Source organism: Apium graveolens, chromosome 7, assembly GCF_009905375.1.
Source record: "Apium graveolens cultivar Ventura chromosome 7, ASM990537v1, whole genome shotgun sequence".
NCBI classification, from domain to species: Eukaryota; Viridiplantae; Streptophyta; class Magnoliopsida; order Apiales; family Apiaceae; genus Apium; species Apium graveolens.
The window spans coordinates 227,387,997-227,401,931 of NC_133653.1; the positions used below are offsets into that span (position 1 = coordinate 227,387,997).

Here is a 13,935-nt window from a genome sequence, read left to right on the forward strand (position 1 = left end):
CTTACAGTTTGTAAGCATTACATGACGGATAATGAGTGGAATTCTTACAGTTTATTTTTAAAACGGCTAATTTAGGCAATTTGTATTGGGTAATTTACTTCTCTTTATTATTTTTTTATCCGTTGTTTTTGAGCAAAGTATAAAACCTTATTTCATTCTAATCATTTTCTTTTATCATTCTCAAATTCAACTGTGTTTATTTCATTCTCTCTCTAGCAAAAATCCTCTTTCTCTTCAAGCTTTCCTTCTCTAACAATGGCACCTGTAGTAAAGATTATGTCTCAGACTGAGTTCATTTATGAGAAGAACAACTTCACTGCTTTGGTCAACAAGGGCATTCAGCAATCGGAAGACTATCACAAGATGATGGACTTCGTGAAGAACTGCAAGTTAAGTTTTGCCATGCTTGAATCACCCACAATCTTTTGTGAAGTTGTAGAAGAGATGTGGACCTCTGCAATTTACAACTCTATTGACAAAACCATCACTCTGACCATCAAAGGTAATGAATTCTGTATCAATAGTGATGTGATAAAAGCATGTTTTAAGATTCCTGATGATAATGTAACTTTACCACACACTGACACTGATTTGATCAATATGCTTAATTCCATGCATTATGCACTTTCTACTAATAAGCTAAGTGATATTAGGAGATTAGGTCTTAGGAAGGAATGGAGTTTTATGTGTGATGTTGTAACTAAAGTTTTCTCTGGAAAAATCAGTAATTTTGATTCTGTGAACATTTCCATGCTTAACATGCTATACATGCTAGTTATAGACAAATTTTACAATTTCAGTGACCTTGTCATATATGAGTTAGGTTTTAAACTAGGTGAGTTAGCCAAAAGGGGAAAGAACATATATTATGCTAGATTTTTTATGCTATTGGCTAACCATCTTTGTCAAGAAATTGCACTTGAGAACCCAAACAACAAATTAGCTTGTTGGGTTCAAGAGAGAAGAATCATTGCAGATTTGAACAGAGCCAACCACCATAGGGATGTGCCAATGTTCTATTTCCCTGTAATGTTGACACCTCAGGTAAGTGAGGTAAGTTCATCCATACCCTCAACTATTCCAATCTCCTCTATTTCTTTGACTTCAGGCATAACTATGACAACTGTGACAATGACCAAATAGTTGCCTACCAAAGCTGCCAAAACAACTGTAATTTCCAAATCCAAATCAAAGAAAACCCCCTCTGGTATCTCTCAAAAGGTACCAGTTGAAAAATCTACCAAAGCCAAAGAGGGGAGTGTGAAGGAGGGTCAGATAGGTGAGGGAAGGGGTGAACATCAAAGAAACCCCAAGGATAAGGTTGGAGAGTTGAGTGAATCCCAGCCTAGCCACATTACAGTTTCCCAACAAACTGCAGTGCTTAAAAAGGGCAAAAGCTCACTTCTAACTGCATCCTCCCAAAAGGATGTGGCTATTGAACAAAGCTCTCATCCAAGAGCACAGGCCAAAAGGGTTAGGGACACAAGCTCACCCCAAACTTACACTAGAAAGAAGAAATCCAAAACAACTGGGGATGCACAGGGCATACACACAGTGCAAACTGGGGCTAAAGACACAATCCCTGCACCTTCTCAAATTCAGATTGATATAGCTCCAATAAATGTGGAGTCACAGCCAAAATCTCTTATAATAGAAGCCATTGAAACACCATACTCACCAACTAACTCACTGGAAGTGGATATGATAAACACTTCAATTCCTGATTCCCCTTCTTTAACTCTATTGGGGAAGCCAAAATCTAGTGCAAATGAGCATCATCATTTAGATGATTTGTTGGCTCACTTGCCAATTTTTTCAGTTACTATTGTGACATCTGTGCCTCAAATAACCTCAATCAACACAGAGTCAACAATAGTTTCTCTTCCCACCTCATTCATTTATACTCTCTCGATGGATATTTCTCATCTGTCGAGTAGTGATTATATCCCGACGGATAAGCTTAACAGCAGTTATCCGTCGGATAGCTTTACCACTCACCCGATGGATATCACTTATCCGTCGAGTGTCTCTGCACAACTTCAAACTTCAATTATTTCTAGTGCAGAAGATTTAGTGGTAATATAATCACTCTTAGGACTGAGAGAGGAGAGTGCTTTGAGTGAGAGGCTGGGTTGCTCCCAGGCAAAAGGAGAGGAAAAGAGTGAATCTCAGCAATCCATTTATTCAGGATTGGCAAAAGTGAGTGAGAGGAGTCCCACCTTAGTAGGTGAAGGTGAGGGTGTGAGGGTGGGGAGCCAGGGTGAGACCCTGATGCAACAAAAGAGAGAATATAAGAGAAAGGCAGGTACAGGAGAAATAAGGGTGGATCCAGCCATTGCTAGTGAGTCAATGATTGTGGATGATGCTGAAAAGGAAAGACAATTTCAACAACTTTACAAACCTGAAATTGATAACATTTCCTTGGATGCTGACACTTTTACTCATCCTGTGTTAGCCTATCAATTGTTGGCTGCTCAGGGCAATGTGGAGGCAGAGCAGACTTTGAATTTGGTGCACACCACAGAATCTCTTCAAAGAGATAAAGCTGCCGTTAACAGGATGCCTTCTCAAGCTGGGGAACCATCTGAAGAATTTGGAGTAAATTCTAATGATGATGACTCTGGTTCTTTGGATGGAAGCATAAACTTAGGGGGAGCTGAAGGCCCAAGTTCTGCTTTAAGTTTACCTGAATGGGCATGGGAAAAGGAATCTACACCAGGACAATTTGAGGTGTCTTTGGTCAAACAAGTAATAGCTAATCAACAGGCCCTTCAGGAAACTTCAGATGCTGGTACCAAGGCTATTCTTCAAGCTCACCTAGACTCTCTACATCTAATGAAGATCCAGCACTTAAGACAGAATCTCAGTGTGGATGAATTGAAAAGAGATATAGCTGACTTGAAGACCTATAACTCTGAGAAGCTGGATTCAGTAATGCCATATGGTACCATGCAAGATCTACTACTAAGATTAAGGAGAGAATCAGAATCTGAAAAGAAGCTAGCCAAGATGGAAAATAGAGTTCAAGTTATTGAAGATTCAGTGGCTATTCTTCTTCAAAATCAACAGACTCAGACAAATCTTCTCATGCAATTGGCTAAAGCACAAGGCCTAACTCCTCAACTTGATGATAACTGATAGGGATAAATAAGTCCTGATTTTATAATTAATGGGCTGATAGGCCCAATAAGAAGATGTATGATATTCAGACCAGAAAGGTTAAGCCTGATGGACCAGATCAGGTCTGATGGAATAAAAGAGGCCCAAAAGCCCTGATTATTAATTAATTTCGTAATTAATTAATAAGGGAAAAATCAGCTATTGAGAAGAGTCCTGATAAGGATGTAAATCCTTATAGATTATCCTCAAGGGGACCTAAAAGGATAAGGAATCAGTTTCCTACTATCTAGGACTCCAAAGTCCATTCTAATTATGAGACTTGCCCACCAAGTCTCCTATACCAAGTCCAATTCAAGGACCACCAACATCTATATAAGGGGCCTCACCCCACAAATCAGAACTACGTTTTTTGGCTTGATTCTCTAATTCACAGAGATACGTAGGCATCTCGTAAAGGCAGATTGAGTCACGAAGCACGAGAGCAGCCATTAAAGGCCTTGAGCTCCCGAATCTTAGTAATAAATACAGCAAATAATAACCTTAGCTTTTATCCATAACATTTGGCGCCGTCTGTGGGAAAAACAACAACCATGGCGAGAACACGGAGAACAATTGGAGCTCTAGAGGAAGGAACACCATCAGAGACAACCCAGGTGATTTCATCAACCGTGGAGGTTCCTCCCCATTCAACTTATGCATCTACTCAGGGGGAAGCCCAGACAGGGGCAACTGAACCTCAGCCACAAGGGACAACTCCCCCGACTATTCAAGGTACGAATCCTCAAGTTCAACAAGTACATATACCTGTGAATTCTCGACCCGTCGGGTATGAATATTCAACTGTTGTTACTACTAACCCCCCTTATGGGATGCCCCTTCACCCTGAGGTTGGAGGAAGCGGATACGCTGGGCGAAGTGAAGCACGAGGGCGGTCGCCCCCCTATATACGAGGTTTGGATCCTATCCCTGAGGATCAGGAATTTTCTGGTCCATACACTGAGAGAGACTCCGAATCTTCGGATGATGAAGTGGCCCCGAGAAGGAGGCGTCCTGGAAAAGAGCCAATGGCCGATGGAAGGCAACGCCCCCAAAGCACCCCAAGGGTGAATCCCCAAGAAGTGCAGGAAAAGATCAGGGCTCATGAGGCTGAAATCCAAAGGCTGAGGCATGATTTGGAGGCTCACCAAGCCACCAGACCCCACATACCTCCTGGGGGAGAAATCCTCCTCGTATCATAGACCTGGATGGTCCGGTAAGAAGAAGGGCTGCTGTCCCAAGAACTGATCCAAGCAATCTCCTTCCCCTTGGAGATCCTGACGATCCAACTCCACCCTTCACAGAAGAGATAATGAATGCCCATATCTCAAGGAAATTCAAGATGCCCACTATCAAAGCCTATGATGGCACGGGAGACCCCGCTAATCATGTTAGGACATTCTCTAATGCACTGTTGCTGCAACCCGTGAATGATGCTATAAAATGTCGGGCCTTCCCTCAAACCCTGTCGGGTATGGCTCAAAGATGGTACAGTCGCCTACCCCCAAATTCTATTGGCTCATTCAGAGAATTAAGTCAGGCTTTTATTAAGCAATTCATCAGTGGAAGAGTCCATGAAAAAATTTCAGCATCTCTTATGAGTCTTGTGCAGGGAGCTAAGGAATCCTTAAGAGATTACCTGAATCGTTTTACAAAGGAAGCTTTAAAAGTCCCAGACCTTGATGATAAGGTAGCCATGATAGCACTGCAACAAGGAACTAGGGATGAGTTTTTCAAGATGTCTTTGGCCAAACGACCCCCTGAGAGCATGTTGCAGCTCCAAGAGAGGGCAGGGAAGTATATCAAGGTTGAAGAAAGTATGAGGAAGACCGTAGTAAGTAATGAGCCCACTGGAGGCAAGAAACGAAAAACTGATTTGGAGTATATCGCTAAGGACAAATATCCTAGAACCGAACAAAACCCTGATTCAACCCCCAAGAAGGGAGGACCTGGGCAAAAGTTCACTGAATACGCTAAGCTGAATGCTCCCAGAAGTCAGATTTTGATGGAGATTGAGAAAGACAGAGATATTCGCTGGCCTAAGCCCTTGAAGGCTGATCCCACCAAGCTAGATAAGGGCAAGTATTGCAGGTTTCACAAAGATGTTGGCCATGACACCGATGAGTGTAGGCAATTGAAAGATGAAATTGAGTTTTTGATTCGAAAAAGAAGATTGAACAAGTATACTGGAGATGGAGGGGACAGAAATAATAATGGAAGGAAGAACTTTGAAGATCGTAGGAGGGACCAAGACGATCAGGGGCGAAACCCCCAGCCTAGAGGACCAGTTATAAACACCATTTATGGAGGGCCGAGACCTCGAGGGCCTGTGATAAACACGATCTTTGGAGGTCCAACTGCTGCTGGATTGTCCAAAAATTCCAGAAAGGCATATACTAGAGAGGTTATGCATATTGTTGGAGAAGCCACAAAGAGGGCCAGGACAGAAGTAACATTGGCTTTTGATGATTCCGACCTAGAGGGTGTGAAGTTTCCCCATGATGACCCGCTGGTCATAACACCAATAATAGGAAATAGCCCGGTTAAGAGGGTCCTTGTGGATAATGGTGCTTCTGTGGATATCTTGCTCCACGACACCTTTCTAAGGATGGGGTATAACGACTCCCAGTTAACACCAACCGACATGCCGATATATGGATTTGCTGGAGTAGAATGTCCTGTGGAAGGGATAATCAAATTGCCAACCACCATAGGTACGGAGCCAAGGCAAGCAACGCGGATGCTGGATTTCGTGGTGGTAAAGGCTAGTTCGACTTATAATGCTATCATGGGAAGAATAGGGATACATGCCTTCAAGGCAGTTCCCTCTTCCTACCACTCAGTCATGAAGTTTCCCACCCGAAACGGGATTGGAGAAGAAAGAGGAGATCAAAAAATGGCTAGAAGCTGTTATGTGGCCTCTTTGAGGGCAGATGGAGTCGGGGGGCAGGTTCTTCCTATTGAAGATATGGATGTTCGAGAAAATGATGAGAATAGAGGAAGGCCAGCAGAAGAATTGGTCTCGGTTCCTTTAGACCCCGAGAATCCTGAGAGGACGACTTTCATTGGAGCCACATTAGAGGAGCCCCTTAGAGGGAAGTTAGTGAAATTTTTGCAAGAAAATAGTGATGTGTTTGCATGGTCAGCAGCTGATATGCTAGGCATAGACCCGGAGTTGATTACTCACAAGCTAAACGTAGATCCAAGCCGGAAGACAGTGAAACAAAAGAAAAGAAATTTTGCCCCGGAAAGACAAGAGGCTATAAAGCAGGAAGTGGAAAAGCTCTTAGAGGCCGGTTTCATTGAGGAGATTCAATTTCCGGAGTGGTTAGCAAACCCTGTAATGGTGAAGAAGGCTAATGGAAAGTGGAGGATGTGTATAGACTTCACCGATCTGAATGATGCATGCCCCAAAGACTGTTTTCCGCTGCCTAGAATTGATACTTTGATTGATGCCACCGCTGGACATGAGATGCTGAGTTTCATGGATGGGTTTAGCGGATACAACCAGATCAAAATGCATAAGAATGACATTCCAAAGGTATCATTTATCACTGACTTTGGTGTTTATTGTTATCTTGTTATGGCGTTTGGTCTCAAGAATGCAGGAGCCACCTATTAGAGGTTGGTGAATAAAATTTTTAAGGATCTTATTGGGAAGACTATGGAAGTCTATGTTGATGACATGCTAGTCAAGAGTCTAGTAAAGACTGATCATATAACCCATTTGAGGGAAGCTTTTGAGGTCCTGAGGTACCACAAGATGATGTTGAATCCTACGAAGTGTGCTTTCGGAGTAGGATCTGGAAAATTCTTGGGATTGATGGTCTCAAAGAGGGGAATTGAGGCTAACCCCGATAAAATAAAGGCAATCCTGGACATGGAACCCCCAAAAACTGTCAAGGATGTTCAGAAACTCACAGGAAGGGTTGCTGCGCTAGGACGATTCATCTCCAAGTCAGGAGACAAGTGCTTGTCATTCTTCAAGTCATTAAAGAACATTAAAGACTTTGTATGGAGTGAGGAAAATCAGAAGGCATTTGAAGAGTTAAAGAAGTATATGGGCCAGGCCCCGTTGTTGGCCAAGCCAGTTCTGAGTGAAGTTTTATTCTTGTACTTGGCTGTTCAGAAAGCGCCTTGAGCGCGGTGTTGGTTAAGGAGGAACTGAAAGTCCAGAAACCCGTATACTATGTCAGCAAAATTTTGCATGGTGCTGAGTTGAATTATTCAGCCATTGAGAAATTCGCTTTAGCCTTGGTAATGGCTTCAAGAAAGCTGCGTCCTTATTTTCAAGCTCACCAAATTGAAGTGCTAACAAATCAGCCACTGAGAAATATCATTCACAGTCCCAAGGCAAGTGGGAGACTGATTAAGTGGGCAATAGAGTTGGGAGAGTTCGATCTCAAGTATAAGCCACGTACGGCCATAAAAGCCCAGGCACTAGCTGACTTCATGGTGGAATGTACCATACCCAACCAAGAAGTCGGGGGGCAGGAAGATACCATACCTCAAGACAAGAGAGTCGACAATGGGGACAGGGAGAAGAATGATAAGGAGAAAGAATATTGGGTTCTCTATTTTGATGGAGCATCAAAAACAAATTCCAGTGGAGCAGGGTTGGTTTTGCAAAGCCCTGATGGGTTCTTAATTGAGTATGCTATGAAGTTAGATTTTCCAACCACAAACAATGAGGCAGAGTATGAAGCCCTGATAGCTGGCCTTGGTCTAGCTGGGACACTTAGAGTCAAAAACTTAAAGGTCCGTGGAGACTCGAAGCTGATCATATCCCAGGTAAAGGGAGAATTTGAGGCAAGGGATGATACGATGGCTAAGTATGTCCGCCTAGTAAGGGCTGTGATGACCCAATTTAATGAATGCCATGTTGAACACATTCCAAGGGAAGAAAATGTTAAGGCAGATGCGCTATCAAAGTTCGCTTCGTCTGATATTGAAGAAAGTTCAAGAAGTGTGTACTTCCGTGTTTTGAAGACACGGAGCATAGATGTTAAGCTAGTGGCTCCCATAGGCTTGGGGACGTCATGGATTGATCCCATCAAGGCTCACATTCAGACCGGTTGGTTGCCAAGTGATGCAACTGAAGCACGAAAGTTAACTGTTCGGGCACTAAGATACTCTTTGATAGATGGGATTCTTTACAAAAGATCTTTCGTGGTTCCCTACTTGAGGTGTCTCAGGCCCGATGAGGCATGCTTGGCTCTTGAAGAAGTGCATGAAGGTATTTGTGGACAACACTTGGGGGGCAGGGCCTTGGCTCATAAGATAACTCGTTTAGGGTTCTATTGGCCAGAAATGATGGCTGATGCCAAAGAATATGTAAAGAAGTGTGACCGCTGTCAGAAGCATGCACCAATTGTTAGACAACCCCCTGAGATGCTGGCCTCTATCAACTCGCCTATTCCCTTTGCCATGTGGGGGATGGATATTCTAGGGCCTTTTCCTATGGCCACGGCATAAAGGAAATTTCTGATTGTAGCCATTGATTATTTCACCAAGTGGATCGAAGCCAAACCCTTGGCCAAAATCACTACTAAGCAGGTTGCACAATTCCTGTGGGAAAACATTATGTGCCGATATGGAATTCCCCGTATCCTTGTCACTGACAATGGAACACAATTCAACAATGAGGAATTCAAGAAGTATTGTGAAGAAAATGAAATTGAGTTACGATTCACCTCTGTGGCTCACCCACAAGCCAATGGACAAGCAGAGGTAGCAAATCGGATAATCCTGGATGGACTAAAGAAGAGGATCGAGAAGTCAAGAAATAATTGGGTAGATGAGATACTTCCAATATTATGGGCCTACAGGACTACTTGTAGAGTCACGACAGATGCAACTCCTTTCATGTTGGCATATGGGGCGGAAGCAGTAGTTCCCGTGGAGATATCACATTCCTCTCCAAGGATTCAGGCTTTCGATGAGAAAGAAAATGAGGAAGGGCAGAGATTAGCCCTGGATTTAATTGATGAAGTGCGAGATAAAGCACATGCAAAGATAGTAGAATATCAGAAAAAAGCTTCATTCTACTACAACCTAAGGGTTAAAGAAAGGTTTTTTAAACAAGGAGATCTAATCTTGAGGAAGATAGAAGCATCTGGTGTAGGACAAAAAGGGAAGCTTGCCCCGAATTGGGAAGGGCCGTACAGAGTCAAGAGTGTCCAAGGTAGAGGAACCTACAAGCTAGAGACTATGGATGGTTTTTAAGTCCCGAGAACTTGGCATGCACAAAACCTGAAGGTTTACTATGTGTAGGGAAGCCGGATACGATTCTCACTCGTCAGGATGGCGAGTAGGTTGAAAAGCACCTTGAAGCTTTGCTTGCTTAGGATTTATATGTTTTAGTTTTATTACGAAGTTTATTAAGACTTGTGTAAGGGACGAATCCCAGACAATTTTATGAAATTCATGAGTTCTTCAAAGTATGTTTGTGGCCTAACAAATAAAAATCAAATGCATGGATGCAAGCATAAAAGGTGATAAATGAAATAGATCTAATAGATGTTACAAAAGTTTGATAAATAAAGTCTCGAAAATAAAAAAAAACAAGCCACGCAGGGCTGAAAAAGCTCTAAGGAGCTGAAGTACCCTCGGCATCCATATCATCGTCCTCTCCACTCTCGCTGGATGTCTCTGTCGTCTCGGAGGAGGAGGAAGAGCTGTCGTCCTCAGCAGGTCTGGAAGAAGACTCGGGAGGAGGAAGAAGTGGATCCTGAGGAACATGGTCCAAGACAACTACTCGGGTACGAAACCTCTGTAGCAAAGCCTCGTCATCAGGGCAGATATAGTCCGCCGGGTTAATATCAGGACAAGCCTCGTTCACGGTCCCAAGGGCCGTGTCCCAACTAGTCCTAAAAAACCCAGGAAAGACTGAATCATCCCTAATCCTCATGGATTGGGCAAACTCCTCCGAGTCCAGATAGTTGTCTATAGCTTTATCCTTCTCCGCCCGAAGTACCACCAGCTCGGCGTTAGACTCTCCGAGTTCTTCCTCCTTGCGTTTGAGCTTCTTCTCCAGGGTAGCGTACTTCTTCTGTTGCCTCCTGAGGGCATTATCGGCCTTATCAGAAGCCCGCTTCCATGATTCGGCTTGCCTCACAGCGCCTTGAAAATAGGCGTTAGACTGAAATAAAGCAATTAACAAAGTATAAGGCAAGAAAATGCTACAAGAACGAAAAATAAGTTCAAAAAAGAGAAGGCATACCGAAGCCAGAGACTGAGCTCCCATGAGCTTGATCCTCTCAAGATCAGGGGTGGCCACCACATCAGTAAAATCCTTGGGGGTCACGCTATGGTAAGACCAATCCCAAGCATGTTTCGTGGAACCAACTACGGTGTCCCCTCGGCGGAATCCCCAGAGAGGCTGAAAGGCGCCTGTGGCAGCAGCAGTAGGGGCAGCAGCAGTGATAGGAGTACCATGGCCTCCAGCTCCTTCAGTTGAGGCCTCCCCTATAGGCTCTTTGTGCTTCTTCAAAAAGATAGGCTCCGTGGCCTTTCCCCGGGTGTCTAGGCCTGCGAGCCGAGCTTTCTTCATCCTAGCTGTTTCCTCAACCAAAGGAACATTGTCCTCGTTAATCTCCTTAGCAGCTGAAACAAAGCAAAGGACAAAATAAGTGAAGTTAATAATGCATGAAATGAAGTAAAATTGAGAAGGGAAGAAAAATACCCTGTTGAGAAACAGAGGATAGTCCCACATGAATCAGGGAAAACTCCTCTAAGAGAGTCCAGCTGGTGGTCGAGCCATCATCCTGAGTAAGCCCATTATAAATAATAGTTTCTTCAGGAGTTAAGTGAATGGATTTGAGGCTACCATCACTGACCTTCCCAAAAGAAGATCGAAAAAGTGTGCCCCAGTCACCATTCTCCCAACGTAACCCGACGAAACTATTCCTCCAATTTTGATTATTATCAGGAATAGAGGCACTGTTAAAGATATGTTTGCTTTTGGGCCTTTGCTTGACATAGACCCAGCCACAGATATTGGAAGAACTATTGTAACACTGAAAAACTTTCCTAAAAACAGCTACAGAAAGAGGAAAGCCCTCCCTAAGACAGCAGACCATAAAACATAGAATGTTCCTCCAGGCGTTTGGAGGAAGCTGACACGGGTTGATTTGTAAATCAGCCAAAAGATGAGGAATAAAGGGGTGAAAAGGAAACCTAAGCCCAGCATTAAGGGCATCTGTGTAAATGAAAAGAGTATCGGGTCTCCAGTGGCAAGTACGATCACCACCAGAGACTGGAACTAATCTAAGAGGAGGAAGGACGTTATAACGAGCATTTAGTTTATTGAAGTCTATGTTGTGCCAAGTATTACAATGATTAAAAGAGTCGAGATGTGCAGTGGAGGGATATTCATCCCCCCTAGTGTTAATCATATCGATTAAAGACATATACGAAGAACGAATATCGATATCCTTACCTCGTTTTGAAGCCGAGGCTATCTTTGCCGCCCTCTCAGAATTCTTGTCAGCCATTAGTAAGCTAGAAAAAGCCTGAAGGAGAGGTTGGAAAACTAAGGGAGGGGATTTGAGAGAGGAAAGGTTAGAAAGTTGGAGGAAGGATGAGGAGAAGTTGTAGAATGAGTAGAGAGGTGAAATGAGAGGTGTGGAGAAATCAAACTCTCACCCCACCTTTATATAGCCAAGGAAGGGGGATAATGGGCCTTAAAAAGCCCATTTGGGCCCAAAACTTAGAAGGTTCTGGAATTATCCAGGAAATTCCTGGAAAATTCAAGAGAATTCTAGCAAAAATCAGAAGAAAACTTGATTTTTTGAAGAATCTGGAAGGATCCAGAAACACCCCAGAAGAATTTGGAGCCTATAAATAAGAGCCCAGTAAGAGGTTTGACCCGAAGAGAGCCCAGTGAAAGGTTTGACCCAAAATAAAAGCCCAGTTCAGGAAAAATAATGAAATTAAATATTATTGGGCCTAAAAAAAATATCAAGCCCAGATAAGGGCCCAAATATTCAAATCAAAGCCCTGCACCAGGGTCCAAAATCTGGAAGAAAATATATGTGAGTATTATCTTCAAAAAACCAGGAAAAACAAGGGGCCCAATTGAAAAGCCTGTAAAAAAAATGGCCCCAAGGAAGCCCAAATGTTTGAAAAGCCCAGAACTAGGGGCCCAATTAACAAGGCCTGTGGAAAAGATGCCCAATAAGAAACAAGCCCAGAAAAGGGCCCAGATAATTGAAGTTGGAGGCCCAGGGATAAGGCCCACTATATTTAAAAAAGGGGTTATATCAGGCCCATGAGCCAAAGCCCTGTTGAAAAAATAAGCCCAAAGATCAGCCCAACAAATTCAGCCCAGGGTTAAGGGCCCAAATCCAAGTGTATACAAATAAATAAATAAATAATATATATATAAATATGTATATATTCCTGACCTGTTCGACCAGAAAACACGAAGAAATCCTGGTCGAATGGCCTGAGGTCGAAACCCTGTCGATCAGGGGTAAAAAACGGCCTTAATTCGACCAGGACCAGGACTAATTCGACCAGAAATAATGAAGAATTCCTGATCGAAATCCTCGAGCCCGAATTGGCGTCGATCTGGGCAACCAAAAGGGGTTTAATTCGGTCAAAAATGGAGATCCTGACCGAAAATTCTGATCGAAATTGAATCCTGACCGAAAGAAGAAAATCCTGATCGAAATAGAATCCTGACCGAAGGGAGGAAATCCTGGCCGAAATTCGACCAGGATTCCTGATCGAAAGCATCCTGCCCGAAACCCTGTCGACCAGGGCAATCTGAAGGTTAATTCGACCAGGATCCTGGTCGAATGGATTCCTGGTCGAAATTTTTATATATAAAAAAAAAATCTGAAAAATTACAGAAAAAATAAGGAAATTCCTTAAATAATTTCTGAAAAATGTTAATATTTTCAGAAATAAGGAATAAATCCAGAAAATTAAAGGATAAATCCCAGAAATTTAGGGAAAAAATCCAGAAATTAAGGATAAATCCCAGAAATTAAGGGAAAAATCCAGAAATTAAGGATAAATCCCAGAAATTAAGGGAAAAATCCAGAAATTTAGGGAAAAAATCCAGAAATTAAGGATAAATCCCAGAAAATTAGGGAAAATCCCAGAAAATTAGGGAAAAATCCCAGAAAATTAGGGAAAATCCCAGAAAATTAGGGAAAAATTCCTGGAAATTAAGATAATTTCTGAACAAAAGGAAGATTCATTGTAAATGTGTAGGTCGCTCCATACATTACGCAAAGACGAAACCCTGAAAGGGAACGAATAGATTTAACTTCTGCGAAACCTAATCAATGTTTCCCAAAAGTTGGGGGGCAAATGATAGGGATAAATAAGTCCTGATTTTATAATTAATGGGCTGATAGGCCCAATAAGAAGATGTATGATATTCAGACTAGAAAGGTTAAGCCTGATGGACCAGATCAGGTCTGATGGAATAAAAGAGGCCCAAAAGCCCTGATTATTAATTAATTTCGTAATTAATTAATAAGGGAAAAATCAGCTATTGAGAAGAGTCCTGATAAGGATGTAAATCCTTATAGATTATCCTCAAGGGGACCTAAAAGGATAAGGAATCAGTTTCCTACTATCTAGGACTCCAAAGTCCATTCTAATTATGAGACTTGCCCACCAAGTCTCCTATACCAAGTCCAATTCAAGGACCACCAACATCTATATAAGGGGCCTCACCCCACAAATCAGAACTACATTTTTTGGCTTGATTCTCTAATTCACAGAGATACGTAGGCATCTCGTAAAGGCAGATTGAGTCAC

The 13,935-nt window shown here is 42.6% G+C and overlaps 1 protein-coding gene across 1 annotated transcript in view; it reads right to left on the bottom strand.

Moving 5' to 3' along the window:
- The window catches only part of LOC141674523 (uncharacterized), a 169,315-nt gene extending 157,554 nt beyond the window's left edge, over window positions 1–11,761 (bottom strand). Inside the window, exons 1-3 of the mRNA XM_074481228.1 lie at window positions 10,841–11,761; window positions 10,379–10,761; window positions 10,133–10,297 (exon numbers count right to left, since the gene is read on the bottom strand). Coding sequence (XP_074337329.1) covers window positions 10,133–10,297; window positions 10,379–10,761; window positions 10,841–11,651 — 1,359 coding nt within the window. The 5' untranslated portion in view covers window positions 11,652–11,761. The remainder of the gene's footprint in view (window positions 1–10,132; window positions 10,298–10,378; window positions 10,762–10,840) is intronic.
- Window positions 11,762–13,935: the final 2,174 nt, after the last annotated feature.